The 15,527-nt window shown below is 39.5% G+C and overlaps 1 protein-coding gene across 2 annotated transcripts in view; it reads right to left on the bottom strand.

Moving 5' to 3' along the window:
• Window positions 1–15,527, bottom strand: part of shc3 (SHC (Src homology 2 domain containing) transforming protein 3) — a 70,996-nt gene that overhangs the window by 38,440 nt on the left and 17,029 nt on the right. The window contains exons 2-3 of one of the 2 annotated variants that reach the window (XM_034192786.1): window positions 10,975–11,626; window positions 2,323–2,393 (exon numbers count right to left, since the gene is read on the bottom strand). In XM_034192786.1, the coding sequence (XP_034048677.1) occupies window positions 2,323–2,393; window positions 10,975–11,626 (723 nt within the window). Of the gene's footprint in view, window positions 1–2,322; window positions 2,394–10,974; window positions 11,976–15,527 lie in introns of those variants that run through there. The other variant, XM_034192787.1, reaches the window with a different exon arrangement.

Below are 15,527 nucleotides of genomic sequence, written 5' to 3'. Positions count from 1 at the left end.
AAGCCATTGACTCAAGTAACTAAAAAGAACTCATAATGTCCAGATTTTTTTCTATGTAGTTATTTATTTTTGGTTCCAAAGGTTCCCACTTTTCTCTTACCTTTTTTGGCAAGGAAGGACTTAGTTCTCAGTTGAAGACGCTGTTTACATTTTTACAAATAAGGACTTGATCTTGGAGAGACCATTATGTTGACATATTACATGCACTTTTTCCTTTAATTTTCTCCACAAAGGAAGGACTTGATTTCATAGGTCTTTGTTTTTGAAATGTTTGAAAATATATCAAACTTGTTTTCAATATTCTGTCTTGTGATTTTTTTAAATGCATCACACTCTTGTGTACATACAGTATGAGTAAACTTTAAGAATACTTTAAGGAGTATGTTTTCAGTATATAAATAGTAAGCTACAGTAATATGCCAAGCAAAATTAAAGTATAAAAAGTAAACAGTGAAATAACCAATGTGTATAACAGTATACTTTAAGTATACGATAATAAACTAAAAATAGGGACTCAAAGTATACAACTAGTACAATGTCAGTATATCGATAAGTGCACTTGTGGCATACTAAAGCATAGGAGAGGGCTATATCAAATACATTGATAAGTGTACGCGTGGTATACTTTAAGCATACAAGAGGGATATACCAAGTACATTGATAGTATATAGATGAGTGTACTTGTTGTATACTTTAAAGTGTACTTTTGCAAACTTAAAACAAACTTAAGTATTAAATTTGTGTACTTTCTAGTATACTAACAGTACGCAGTCTGTAGAATACTTGCTATACTTATACTGAAGCATACTTAATAAAATGAACTTTAAGTATACTACTTTTTGCTAAGGGATTGCATCCCATGAAATAAAGCATAAAGTTAACTGAAAAGACAACTCAATCTAAACCTAATACGATAAAAAGCAAGTTAAAATTTAACTAAATGAGATAACTCAAAAGCTAACTTTAATACAAAGCCTTGTCAATATAAAACTAGCAAGATGAAGCTAACTGACATCTGAATCTAAAACTTATGACGGCATTTTAGGGCCGCATTGAGGTTTTGTTTTTTAGACTTCAAGAATAAAATTGTAATTTTATGAGAATAAAACTCTGCATCTCAAAATAAGATCTGTGGAGCACTTTGTTAAGTTGTACTTCAAGATAAGTTTTCCAAATAAGGAAATACATCATCTTTTGGCCCATCTGCACCACATCATCATTAGTGTCAGAACTCTGAAAAGAATATGCAAGAAAATGTGTATTAAGGAGGAGGAACCACACGGACTTTGCATATAGTTCTGGCGGTTAGTAGTTCCAGAAATCGCCTCTTTCGTGGAGGAGGAGATGGCTGGAACTGGCAGTCTGTAGGTTTATTGCTTTTCATATGAATCCAACTTTATTCCTCTAATATTATGACTTTATTCTTGTAATATTAAGATTTTTTCCTCATAAAATTACAACTTTAATCTTGTAATAATACAAGTTTTTGTCTCATAAAATTACGACTTTATTCTAGTAATATTACTTTATTCTCATAATATTTTGACTTTATTCTCATAATAATATGAGTTTTTCCTCATAAAATTAAGACATTATTCTCGCAATATTGTGACTTATATTTAAAAAAAAAAAAAAAGAAGAACTTAAAGTGGCCCTAAAATGCCTTCATAAAAACTAATAACTAATATAATAAAGCTAACTTTGTGTAACTTTATCTAACACTAACCCTAATCCTGCCAAAAGATGACAAATAAAAGGAAAAAATGTGCAATTGAAAATATAACCTTCTTTGCAAAATAAGCAAATTGCTTCAGTCAACATGACTGGAGCCAAAATCATATTGAACCATGTTATTTTATGTGGTTAAAGCGTGGAATATTGTAATTGTACTGCATTTGGAACTGTTTCCTGCATTTTCACTGAGTGAAATGTGAAATACTTTAACTGTTTTCATGTTTATTAAAAATAAATAAATAAATTAAAAAATTGAGCTTTCATGCATAAAATTTAAACGGAACAAATCACTCATGACAGAAATGTTAATTTCTTTAGGGATTCTTAGTGCACAATCTTACAACAGCAAAGCTCCAAAACAAGAGAAGCAGACAGTTGTGTCCATAAGTATTTGGACATCACCATTTTTGTTTTAACTTGTCACAAATAATATGTTTCCCGGCTTATGAGTTTGTTCACATGATTAAAAGGCAGCCAAATAAAAGTACAACTGTGCGCTGTTCAAAGGAAAATACACAAATCCCAGTAACCTGCTAGTAACTCTGCTACATACACCCATTTAATTTTGAAAATTTAGTGTTGACATACCTGGTTATTTGTGATCTGGTGGTAAAGTCCAGAGATCTCATTGACCGCAGGACTTCTATACAACCCAGATACTGAAAGGAAAAAATATAAAGCCCATGTGAAATATTTATTCAATCAGACATCAACATAATATTCATGCTTTAACGTATCAACACAGCATCATGTTCAGCAATTTATATGACTGTGGACCCACCCACCCCCTTCCCAGCCAGCCTCCCATCCTGGACACCAGCATGGACTCCCAAAATTTCCTCCATATTTGTATTATCAAGTGTGTCGGTAGCACGGCCCAAGCAGGTCACCCCTTTGAGTCTGGTCTGCTTGAGGTTTCTTCCTCAATATCATCAGAGGGAGTTCATCCTTACCACTGTGGTCTGTGTGCTTGCTCTAGGGGTTGGTAAGGTTAGGCCTTACTTGTGTGAAGCGCCTTGGGGCAGCTTTGTTGTGATTTGGCGCTATATAAATTAAATAAATTAAACTGAACAGAAAAGGTATCTGCTCTTGTGTCAATCTAAATATGAGTGCATCATAAATCAAACTCTGGACTAGTATGATCAGGCAAATCATATCAGTTCCTTTCTTACTCTACACCATACTGTTTGTATTTCTTAATGATTGATCCAAAACATATTCAGTGACTTATGAATGTTCATGTATCCAACTCCTGGCTGGCTGGTCTAAAGAGAACTGTGTGCAAAAATGTTGATTATTATTAATAATAATTCTCATCTTTATGTTGTTCAATTACTGTATTCACCTGTCGGAGGATGCCTAGCATCAGTCCACCCCCTTTTTGAAGAAAGATGGTTAAACACCCACTCGACATTAAATTAATTTACAAGAAACACACTTAATGAATGAGACGAGGACAAAAACAGACACAAACGGATGGAGTATTTGTGATTATTCATTTGCAAAGAAATCAGACATTTTATTCGTCATGCTCGTGCATCGGCCCACTCCCCTCTTCAGGCAGAATTTTGCATGGAGCCAGCAGGGTACTTCCAGGCTTTAAAAATGACGGTGTCTAAAAATGGTCATCATTATGAAATGATATTTTTTGATTAACCACTAGAATTAACGCTGAAAGTCCACAGTACTAGGACACCTTGACTGTTTCATTTCAAAACAGGCAAAATTAAAAATTGTGTCCGTTTCCAGTTTCTTCAGAACCTATCTGTAAACACAATATCACCTGAACAACCTATGTGATGTTCATTACTGGAGTGGTAGTGATGCACTTTGGGGTGGAGAAGAAACCTACTGAAGATTTGTGGTCTTGTCCCACATTACTTCTCATCAGCCAAGGGGTACTAAGTGCTGAAGCACGCTATTTTATGTAATATTTTATAAGGCCTCCCATTGATTTTAATGCTATTTTGGACTTTGGTAAACAGCACCCCATGTGTACTTCAATGGATTTAAAAAGTAAGTCGGGTGGACCTTGGCACATGTATGCACTCTGTGAGTGCCTTCTAGGTGAAATTGTAATGGCACGTTGTTATTCTGCTACTTGTCCTCTTTGGTACCAACCACCTACTCACATTGCAGCAAATCCTCTGATTAACATGGTACAGACAGACTGGGAATATAATGTACTGACAAACTCCTATCATTACTACAATCAGACTCAATGTGGCTGTAAACAAACAAACAAAAAGAGACATTCAGACACAGTCTATTTCTAATCCATTTTAGAACAATGTTATAATGTTATAAGGTCCTTTTTTCTACTTTTTTACTATAAAGCAAGTGAGCAAACACATGGAATCCATCTCAATGACAAATTCTTCACATCTATTATTAGAACGGTGAGTTTGAAGTACAACTCAACATGACAAATGAAAAGATGCCAACTTTAGGTATTCCATAGAGACCTTGCTGTCTAACGCTAACCAACAAAACACACATCAGGCAGGAAAGATCAACTTCAAATTAATTATAAAGGAAAAAATAAACCATTGAGGACTGCAATAAAGAGGCTATGATAGATCATAGTAAACAAAAGTGTTTGAGTGACTGTGTCATTTTAAAAAATAAATAAAGTGCATGATATAGTTTTATTATCCGATACATTCAAAGTATTTCTTAGAAACCTACTTTGAAAACCATTCATACGGTTGTCATGGTTATTACCATTTGGGGTTAAAATAGTCAGTTATATATCAAGTGCATTCCTCCTATGTGGCAAAGGTTTTTTGAAGGGACAAAATGCAAATAAGGCATTTGGCATTACGGATCACAATCGTTAAACCTAAATTTCTGCAAACATACTATGCTCCACTCAGGAATCTAGTTTTCTTTTGCCTGTATCTCTATGTATGTTTGTCTGCGCTTGCCTGTAAGTTTCTCATAAGCACAAACATGCTCAATTTTCAGCATCATAGGTTTGATCGGCCTAGTATGCAAGGTTGGGTAGGATTACTTTGAAATGTAATCCAAAAGTAATCAGATTACAAGTAATCCAAATGTATGTACATACATAAATGTAATCCACATGTATTCTTTCAAAGTAATCCTACCCAACCTTGCTAGTATGTCTGAACCCGCTGAGGTGCAGGTTCAGACAACTGGGTCAGTGAGCGAGACATGGTTACTTGACTATGATTATACTATGACTACGTATCAATACTAGAATTTTTTATTTTAAATACACTGTAATTTGTATAGATGCTTTAAAATAGCACCAGATGGCATCTTCAAACAAAGTAGCCACTTCACCTTTTGGAAGGTACCACCACACAACTAATGTGATACTTTTTAAAGTTTCACAATACATACAGTATTCTTACATTTTTGTATCAAGATATATATCCTGAACAACATAATACAACAGCAGAAGAAGGAAAAATGGGGGAGGGGTGCCTGTCTTAGTGGTAGAAAAGAAGGGTAGAACTACAGAAGTGTGCAGCACGCGTGTGCACATGGTGCACGTGCAACCCCGTGCACACGCATGGGGTCAGCTGTGTGTGTGTATATGCATAACGCTGCATGCCACTGGACAGTTTTACTGAAAGTTTGCTAGCAGTGGACCATGCTGTCCCATGCATCAGACGCAGATTTTCCAGGGAACTTTAATTTCTTTTTTTGTGTGTTTGGCTCACTTCAGCAGCACAACGCAACTCTGGACACCATGATGGTTGGATCATCACATGGGATTTATTTTTGGCATGGTTGTTTCCAGCACACAGCAGCAGGGTGAGAGGATTTTAACTACAGGCTGCGGTCCTCGCTCCATGTCCACACTGTGAAACACTCCTGGACCGCTGTTGGAGGTGAGATTCATGTTTATTAATTATGTAACTGCCTGGCACAACAGTTCCATGTCATATCTCCTACAGCGTTAGGAGGTGTTCATATATTACAGTGTGAGATCCGTTCAGCTCTATGCCTGACGCGTACAATGACACGTTACTACGCATGAGCCCACAGAGAAGCGCAGCTGCCCGTGGTATATAGAGATATGACGGAGACAGTAGTTCACATGCTTTACATCACCCATGGGAAGGAATGGACAAATATCTGTACTGTAAGGTCTATTGTGGATATAACAGCCTGTACAGATTTGTGGTGGTGTGCGCACAGTAGCACACGGTGCTTTTGGTTTGATAGCTGCTGTTCACATTCACTGTACATGATAATAATTCATAATTATTATCATGATGGTGTGCCACATACATTTTAACAGTTCCTTTGTACTCCGTGAGGAGGACATTATTACATGTGGTACGTGCAGGTCATACCGGCAGGCTTTGCCGTGCCAGATCCATCTCGTGATTCCATCGTATGTGCTCAAATCCTGTTTTTCCACCATCAAAATATGTAAATTGCAGTCAGATGAGCCTCAGACTGCACATGGACCGCTGCTGGATAGGTGCCCCATCTCGACGGCGCCCGGAGAGTTTTGAACATGTGCATCACACTCAGGGCTGCCAGCCGATTTTGACCAACTGTGTGGACTCTCGCAGATGGTGGTCAGAACATTCTGGAACTGAAACCCGACACTTTTCAGATGTGCGCTGATTCGTCATTCTGACAAGATTCTGCGTGATTCTGGCTAGGTGTGATGGGGGTATAAATTCCTATTGGTGAGGTCGGGTACATGTCACTTCTGGCAAAGTGGCGAATCCGAAGGTGAGAATTCATACTTCCGCAACTGGCCTTTAGGTGAAAACACGCCTGGGCTGTATGCTGTTCTATTGAAATCAGCTGGTTTTTTGCAAGATGGAGACAACACCAAACCAGATTACTAGAGTTCTACCTAATCTAATCTGGTTTGGTCTCTATCTTTCTTCTATCATCCAGCTGATAGCTCTTATTGCCTGGAACGATGAGATTTATGCACCAAGCTGACCTGAAATGAACATTAAATTGACTTTATTGACAAGTCTGACCCCTTTGAAAAGTGACCAAATTATGTAAAAATTCAGTAAGGTATGTCTTCTAGAATATATTCCATTTCTAAGGTAGAACTCTACTAGTGTATTTATATACTAGTGTACATGTATTTGTAATGAGTTTGGAGATGTTTTCACCAAACAAAAACGGCTGCCAGAGGGTGCTGGGGTACTGCCCAACCTTGAGAATTTGACCCAATTGAACTTTCTTTGTGAAAATGACCTGAAATTTCCAATAGTGTCTGGCTACTGGAGGTAGCATGAGGCAGACTGTGCAATTAGAAATGTAACCACTAAATCTCTTCCTGACTGCAAAGTAGGGTTAGCTAGAAGCTAAAGGGAGCAATGGGCTCATTTGTGACCTACAACCTGCTGGGCTAATAGTCCACCCCTCTTTCCTAATCATCATAGCTACAAGCTAACTCACTGAAAAAGCTCCGTGACAAAGTGTGCACATGATGTCAATGGCAGAGCGTGCAAATGTTAGACAGAATATGTACTGCAGAAAGACCCTTCTTGAAATTCTAGTTTGTATTTCAAGGACATGTTATCAAATAGCAGAATCCAAAGAAATCACAGCTGAATAGCAGTCTTTAAACATATTGTAATGGATCTAGGCAAGGACCCCAATGCAGAGAACCACAACGAAAGGCAGTTTGATCAGGTTTTATTGTCCATAGTAATAGTAGAACACAGCTAAGAGCAGCAGGCAGGCAGGTTGCCAAAAACACAAAGTTCAGGGCACAGGTGCTCTATCCTAACAGCAACAGTCTCTTAAAGGGATTGGCAGCAGAATTATCTAAAACACAGACAGAGATCAGTAACCAGAGATTCTCGTACCACTGAATCCAAAATGGCAAGTGAAAGACAGGAGTCTGGAATGTAAGCAGAGGTCAGCAAAGTGTAATCAAAAACACAGAAACCAGAGCAAGACAGCAGGTGAAAAAAGGACTCCAGAAAGACAGCAAAGATCTGTTGCGTGAAATCAAAAACACAGTAACTTGGAACACTAGAAAGCAGGGCAGCACCTAATACAATCTGGCATTTACAAGATGTTCAACTGTGGCTATAAAGGATGCAAAGCAACTAATCCGGGGAGTGCAGGGACATGTGAACACGGAAGAAAACCTGGAAGTTAAATTCACCAAAGTGAACATAGGGAAAACATCACAAGAAAAGCAGGAATAATAAATACCAGGACAGGAAAATACTAAATGACACAGAAGATCACCAGAAATGATGAAAACAAACCAGCCAGAAAAGCAAAACAGAACCAGAGCCCACAATGTGGCCCATGACACTTATGAAGATGAATGTTATGTAAGTTGGGAATAATTTGACACTAAACCTGCGACTATATATCTTGTGCAGAACTGTGCTTGGTGATCTCAAGTAACGCTGGACACAGCATGTGATTGGTTTTGTTTGTTTCAGTGCCAGTAATTATCAATAATATAATATGTTGCAACATTAAAGTGAGTGATAAAACATTAGTAATGTGCTTGAAGCAACACCAAAAATCATTTGGTAATTAATTCCACCTGATTTCATAAAAATCTGTTAATTAGTTTACAAGTAATCCTGCTAACAACTGGAGGCAAACACCTCACCTCCTTCAGAGAGCTAATAACATGAAAAATATCTTACCAGCATACACCAAACAGGTTTCATTTCTATGATGTGCCGGAAAATATTGCAATACTACTGGTTAATTACATGAAGTCACTGCTGGGACAGTTAATGGCAAAAGTTGTACAACATTTCTTGATGCTTTGTGTGGAACTTTGCAGATATTTTGAAAAATAAAAATACAATATATTGAAAATAAAATATATTTAAGCTTTTAGGTTAATCAAAATACAATCTGAATCAATGAATGAATTCATGTATTTATTCGGCACACAGATGAACAACAACAAAGACAATTTAAAAACTCATAAAAAGAACAACATACAGTGAACCAGTGGGGCCGAAAAATACCCTCTCCTTATACCATAAAAAATAAAGAATGTATATATATATATATATATATATATATATATATATATATATATATATATATATATATAGATAGATAGATATATATATAGATAGATAGATAGATATAGACACACACGCTCATAACAATACAAAAAGCATGCACAAACAATATAACTTAATCAATGCACTAAAATTTCAAAACACGACTAAACAAGCACTAGTGTGCAATCCCAAGCACAATAACAAAATTGGTAAACCTAATTCAAACTTCAACCTTCAAACTATAAAGAGTAATTATATTATTTTTGTTAAGCCTTTTAAAGCCAACCAAGTAACTTAATATTATCAGGACAATTACCAAATATTAACACTTTTAATGGAAACACAATGACTTTTTACAGTAGTTCAGCACTTTAATTTCTCAAATAATAATGTTCCTCTCAAATTGTAACTGGTCCCTCCTTTTTGCTGGACATGTTGAGGTAAAAGTTTATTTTTAACTTTATACATAATTTTTATTGTGACGTAATCAACCAAGTCCCAGAATTAAAAAAATTGTAAACAGGCAAATAATGGATTCGTTGGCTCACAATATGTGATCATTCTTATCCCTTTCTTTTGCAACAGAAATATTGGATTAGTATTAGTTCTATATGTATTTCCCCAAACCTCAACACAATATGTCATATATGGAACAAGTAATGTATGATATATAAAATGGTTAATGAATGTTGGGAGAGGAAGTCTTGTACTTTATGCAGAATTGTAATGGCTTTTGACATGTTAGTTTTAACATAATTAATGTGTGTTCCAGCTTAATTTATCATCAATTAAAAAAAAAAAAACAAGAAATTTTCTACCTGTTACAATTTCAATATCCTGTAATAATAAATTTCTGCTTAAAAGTTCCTGAACTTATTCCCAAATCTCACTGAGGAGAACAAAATACACATGAATAACCCAGAAATTCAATAGTTTGCAAAATGTTGTGTGCTAACCTTTATTAAATGAGTACAAAAGTTGTATCTTTCTAAAACAATAGAACAAGTAACTGTCAAAATCATAATAAACAATGGCAATGTGCAGCAGTTTTGCATGAATAATACGGCTGCATAAACGTGTGAGCATGCACGCTGCCTGTGTCGATGAATGCCCCTTTAGAGTAATGGTGCATGATGTGCGGGGAGTGACCACATGACACTAATTAAAAGTGCTGTGAGCAGGAACACCACATTGAGCTCAGCGCACACAGCACGCAAACCGCAGGAAACACGGGGGCGGTGGGGGAGCGGCGGTGCACAGAGTAGACCCATTTCTCCTGTCACAGTGTGGAAGCTTTCAGCGACATCGACTGGACAAATAGGCAATCTCGGCCTTAATGCAGTTAATGGAATGTCACGCTGTTCACAGATACTGTAGGCTTTGTGCAGGTGTCATGTGACCACGATCACGCCTGTCCAACACATTTCGCTGTGTGTTAACCATTCTAATCTTGAAGATATTCCCCGAAGGCAGGCGGGCAGGTTACCGCTGAGTTTAAGTGTATGTTTTCAGTAGAAAGCGTTTTGTTGTTGTTGTTGTTGTTCCATTTGTTTCCACCCTCCCCAATCTGCTTCACACCTCAAGGAGCCAGGGCTCGACATCATCACTCCTCACGCCGGTGACTCAGTGCCGGCGTGAGGACATTCACAGCTCCTCCAACTTGTGCTCCTTTAAATGATGCATGAGGAGCGAATAATAAAGTCACACATGATAACGTATGTGACCAGACAATCATGTGTGTCATTTTTATTATTTTTGCCACCATTTCACTGTCGGCGGCCAAACAGCTTGTACAGCTACACAATGTACAGAAATAACACATCACCATGGTTACAAAAGCAAAAAGCTGTGGCTGTGCAGGCGAGGCAGAAATACCATAAAACCTGAAATGTTTACTGCAGACGTAAAGGATGTATTTGGCATTTTGTTTGTTAATCAGGGTTTTTTTTGTTGTTGTTGTTGTTGTTGGTTTTTTGGCAGCCCCCTGCCCCCCAGTACTGACCTTCTATATTTCCTGAATTATTTATAGTCTATTTTCTGTTCCCTGCTCTTTCTCCGAGCCTTCTGCTCCAGCCAGCTTACATACACCCACTCAAGGGCATGTTGTGATGTGCAAGTAAAACTACATCACCTCTCCCGCCCTCCCACTTTCAAGAGTCATTGAAAGAATACAGAGAATGGGTGGAGGAAACCATTTAAGCCAATAAGACTGTGGATTATTAAGACCACCAACCTTCACGATGTATGTCACTCCTGGTCCAGAGATCTTCTCGCTGGAGTGCAGCCATCCTCTAGAGGGTTTGCTCGCCAGGTCGCCACCTCCGCCTGTGTTCCACTCGTCTCCGCTGGGCTGGAGCTCATCCGCGCGGCTCTTTTTGCTCATGTTGGCGGCCGGCTGAAGCTGGGAGCAGGGGGTGGAAAGGGAGGCCGAGCTGCACAGAGAGCCGCCCACACCGCAGTCTGCCACGGTCGCCACCCCGGGGCTGGAGCCGCCGCAGCCCGATCCCCCTGCACCCCCCTGCAGCTTAGACACAGCCAGGTCCTTGACAGCTGAGGGCAGGCTTCTGATGCCCAGCAAGCTGCCCGAATTGCTGAATTTCAGGCTGGACACCTTGTTGATGAGGGTGCAGAGGGTTGTACCACCATCATCCAGGTGGTCAGAGTCGTGGCTGGTGGTGGTGGTAGAGGGCTGGACCTCAGTTGGGGGTGTGTACGGTGTCTCGGCAGCAGGCTGGGAGGTAGCCGAGACCTTTGGGTTCATGGACAAGCCGTGAAGAAGCTCATCGACGGATGTTACTGACTCGTTCCTGAAGCGGTTGTATTTGGTACGGTGAAGCATACCCTTCTCTCTCTTGCTCTCCACCAACCAACACACACACACACACGCGCACACAGGCAGCCTGCCTCTTTCACAACTGTGCTGGAGGTTGTGGCTGAGCGGCGCTGATTACCCTCTCCTGTAACATAGCAGCAGCCGTGCAGGCAGCAAACGCCTTTCACAAATCACAGGCCAGCTGACTGTAATTTTCTCTATTGAGACTTCAGTGTGACGGTTGTGTTGAGCTGCTGTCGACAGACGTGCAATCTGCCTTTGGTCAAATCCAGATCCGCGACCCAATCCGTCAGAGACACAATCCGTGGAAACACAACACTGAAGCCCAAGGAAGGGAAAGCTGGAGAGAAAAAGGTCTTCAAAAGGCTGCTGGCGTTGCGATGGAGCGCGTTTGGTTTCCAGTGATGGTGATGATGATGATGATGATGCTGCCGATGATGATTTGCAGCCTCAAAAATCCCCCAAAAAAGTGAAGGAAAAGAATTGCGTGTGTTGTCGTCAAAGATCGTAGATACTGCGAGGGAAGAGCAAATTCTCTCGACTGACTGCTGCCTGGCCGCCGGCTCAGAACTGAAGCATGACTCACTGATCTGAGAAAACCTTCTCAACAAAAGGCTTGCTGAACACTGCAAATCACTTCCTGTTGGATGGAGGGAGGGTGGTGGCAGTGGAGGGTGGAGGGGTCTCCCACTTACAGCACACTACAGCCAATCAACTTTTAAATTCCCAAGTCAGATATTCATTCTTGATATTTCTGACCCCTCTAATTGCTTTTCGGAGAAAAGGAAATGAAGAATGAGGGGTAGTTTGGCCTTTATTTGTTTGCAGCAATTAGCTGAAATTAATATTCGTACTTATCAAATGGGAAGAAACGATCCAAGTGGCGATAAAAAGATGAATAACCGATTGAGGGGGGCTAATAATGTATGTACAGTAGTGCAATAAGTCATGAACGTGCAAAAAATAAAGATGCCAAAAAATGTTATTTTGCATAAGTCATGTGCACAGCCCTTCTATAAATCAATAAAAGAAACAGTTTGATGAAAGTGCAGCACGACTGGCAACATCATTAACATTTTGTCCATCTTAATTTACAATAACAGCATATTACAGACGGCACCTCACTGAGGTGTCATATTCTACAGAACTACACCTTGTTTCTGCAAGAAAAAGGCAAAATCAAACAAAATATTAAAATTTTCACTATAAATTAATTTGGAGGATATTTGTGTCCAACACATTGATAATATTCTATCAGAAATCTGCTAGAAAAGATGAAAACAAATATTTTCCGCAAAATGCAGTGTCGCTGCTAAAAAGCCTCGGCGACTGGTTCAACATCTACGATACGGTGACAAATGAAAACGCAGCTTGAACAACATGTTTCTCAGACCCATGAGTCAATGAATCAACCAAAGGAAAATGAAGCCCAAGCGTCTCCTTAACAGCAGCGGCAATCAAGCATCTTTGTCTCTCCCCGGCAACGGAAAGCAAACAGCCAGACACCATTCATGTAAAATGTCCTCAGGAGCATCGAGCGAAGCCAAAAGACTGACACTCATTCATAAGCACCTTCCGCTCTCTCTCTGCTGCAGATTTCGCACTGCAGTCCCTCCCGACATCTCTCTCTTTCCCCTGCCTGGCAAATGTAAAGGGAAGAAGAAGAAGAAGAAGAAGATGGGGAAAAGGGGAACAAAAAAAGAAAAGACGACAAGCACGTCTGCTTTTAGCTCCTCAAACAAAGAAGAGACAAAGAAAAGGCAGGCGGCTCGCAAAGAAGGAGAAGAAGCAAAAGACAAAAGGAGGAAAAACAGCAAAAGTCCTTTAAAGGGGGAGGGGGGAAATCATGCAATATTTAGTCTTTTATGTGAATGAAATAGCAGGCTGGCATACCAATGTTTCTGTGAATGGAAGCAAGGCCTTTCTGCCTCTGCAAGGCAATCCCTCGGGATGGCATGGTCTCATCCAATGAGGAGCCGGCTGGGTGACTCATTCAGGGGAGGCTTGCAGAATAGTGGGAGAGACCATTCCGAACCAAGGTGTGCATTTTGTTTCCTCTTAACCGGCCCTTCAGCTGTTCTGCGTAAATAATCAAACTGAAGATTTTTCAGAGGATTTGAATAAGATGGTGTACGGCCAAGGCGAGGACGAGCAAGAAAACATCCAACGGCAGAAACTAGAAGCTGAAATGGCACCCCCATCATTCTGAATGTCACCATTACCTTGTGTTTTTTTTCCCACATTCATACGAACAGTGACCACCTACACATTTTATTAATAATTTACAGTTTCTATGTAGGAAGGCAGATACCACAAATGTAACAGACCAGCATAGGTACGCTACAAAAACAGAATTTAATCAAAATAAAAATAATGAATCTTTAAGGCAAGAACAATACTGTATGCTCAGATTTTTTTGTGTGTCTAGATATTTATTCTTACAAATATGATCACTTCTTTCAAGAAATCTTATCAAGTCTAATATGATTATTCCGTTGGCAAATATTTTTGATTTAATATGTACATTTTTTGTCTTCATTATGAGTACCGACTTTTTGCAGTGTTTTATAGATGTTTTGTTATTATAAAAATCAGTTTTTGCAACTTCTTGACCAACACTTGTTTGTGGAAAACATATTTTGACATATTTTGCAATATACATACTGTTTATATGTTTCTGTGTGGGCTCTCAGTTGTCCAGGTGGTTTCCATAGTAGAGAAGCTTGAATCTTCGACTGGACTGGGTTGCTTGACACGAGGACGTTTCGCTTCAAATCGCAGAAGCTTCATCAGCTAAAATTCTTCCTCTGGTAGTCTGACTTCTGTCTGACCCTTGTCAGCAACAACAAACAGAAGCTGGAATTTTAAATCTAACCAGACCCCTCCTACCAAGAGGCAGACAGCTATTGGCAAGTGATTAAACAATTGCTTTAATTAGCACCTATTGTCCTCAAGTTAACACCCTTCTAATGACAGGGTAGGTGTCCCTCCTAATGATGGGACTGACGCCTCTCCTGATGATGTGAATGACTCATTACATGAACAAAAGACTGAAACTGTTTTGACCTGAGTACCCCATTGTAAACAGGGGACAAAGCGTGTCTCAGACCCCCTCCCCAGTTAAGGCTGGGTTTCAACTGTTTCACATAGAATGCCTCCTTCACCCCTCTCTCAAACAGTTTCTTCTCTTTGGCAAAGATTTTAACTTCCTTGTCCTCAAACGTGTGGTTAGTGTCTTTAAGGTGGAGATGAACTGCAGACTGAGGGCCAGTGGACCTCAGTCTGCAGGGTGCTAACTAGAGCACAATAGGTGCTAATTAAAGCAATTGTTTAATCACTAGCCAATAGCAGTCTGCCTCTCGATAGGAGGCGTCTGGTTAGGTTTAAAACTCCAGCTTTTGTGGCTTCTGTTTGTTCTTCTTGACAAGGGTCAGACAGAAGTCAGACTACCAGAGCAAGAATTTTAGCTGAGGAAGCTTCTGTGATTTGAAGCGAAACGTCCTCGCGTCAAGCAACCCAGTCCAGTCGAAGATTCAAGCTTCTCTGCTGTTTATATGTGTAATTTTATAAGACAAATGTAAATTTAGGACATTAAATATTTTATTAAAAGGCACTAGAGTATTTCACATCTACTGCTATTTTAAATTAGATGCCTCTATGTCATAGGAGTTGGACTACCAACCTATCGACCAGGGTTTGATTCCTGCTGTCGGCTCAGGCTACCTGTCTTTATCATCCCAGTCCATCCAGCTGTAAATGGTTCCCGTTCTTAGCTTTGAAGGAACCCTGCAATCGACTGGCGTAGCATCCAGGACGAGTCTCTGACCCACTTCATGCTGCTGTATCTGGGAATAAGAATAAGATCAGCTTTATTGATCCAGAAGGCAATTATTTTGCCATAGTACCAAAACAGTAAGAGTAAACAGTGAACAATGTTTTTTAAAGACATTTGC

This window comes from Thalassophryne amazonica, chromosome 17 (assembly GCF_902500255.1).
Source record: "Thalassophryne amazonica chromosome 17, fThaAma1.1, whole genome shotgun sequence".
In the NCBI taxonomy this organism is placed as follows: Eukaryota; Metazoa; Chordata; class Actinopteri; order Batrachoidiformes; family Batrachoididae; genus Thalassophryne; species Thalassophryne amazonica.
The sequence above is the reverse complement of the archived record's forward strand: the minus strand, read 5'-3'. Positions and strand labels throughout refer to the sequence as shown.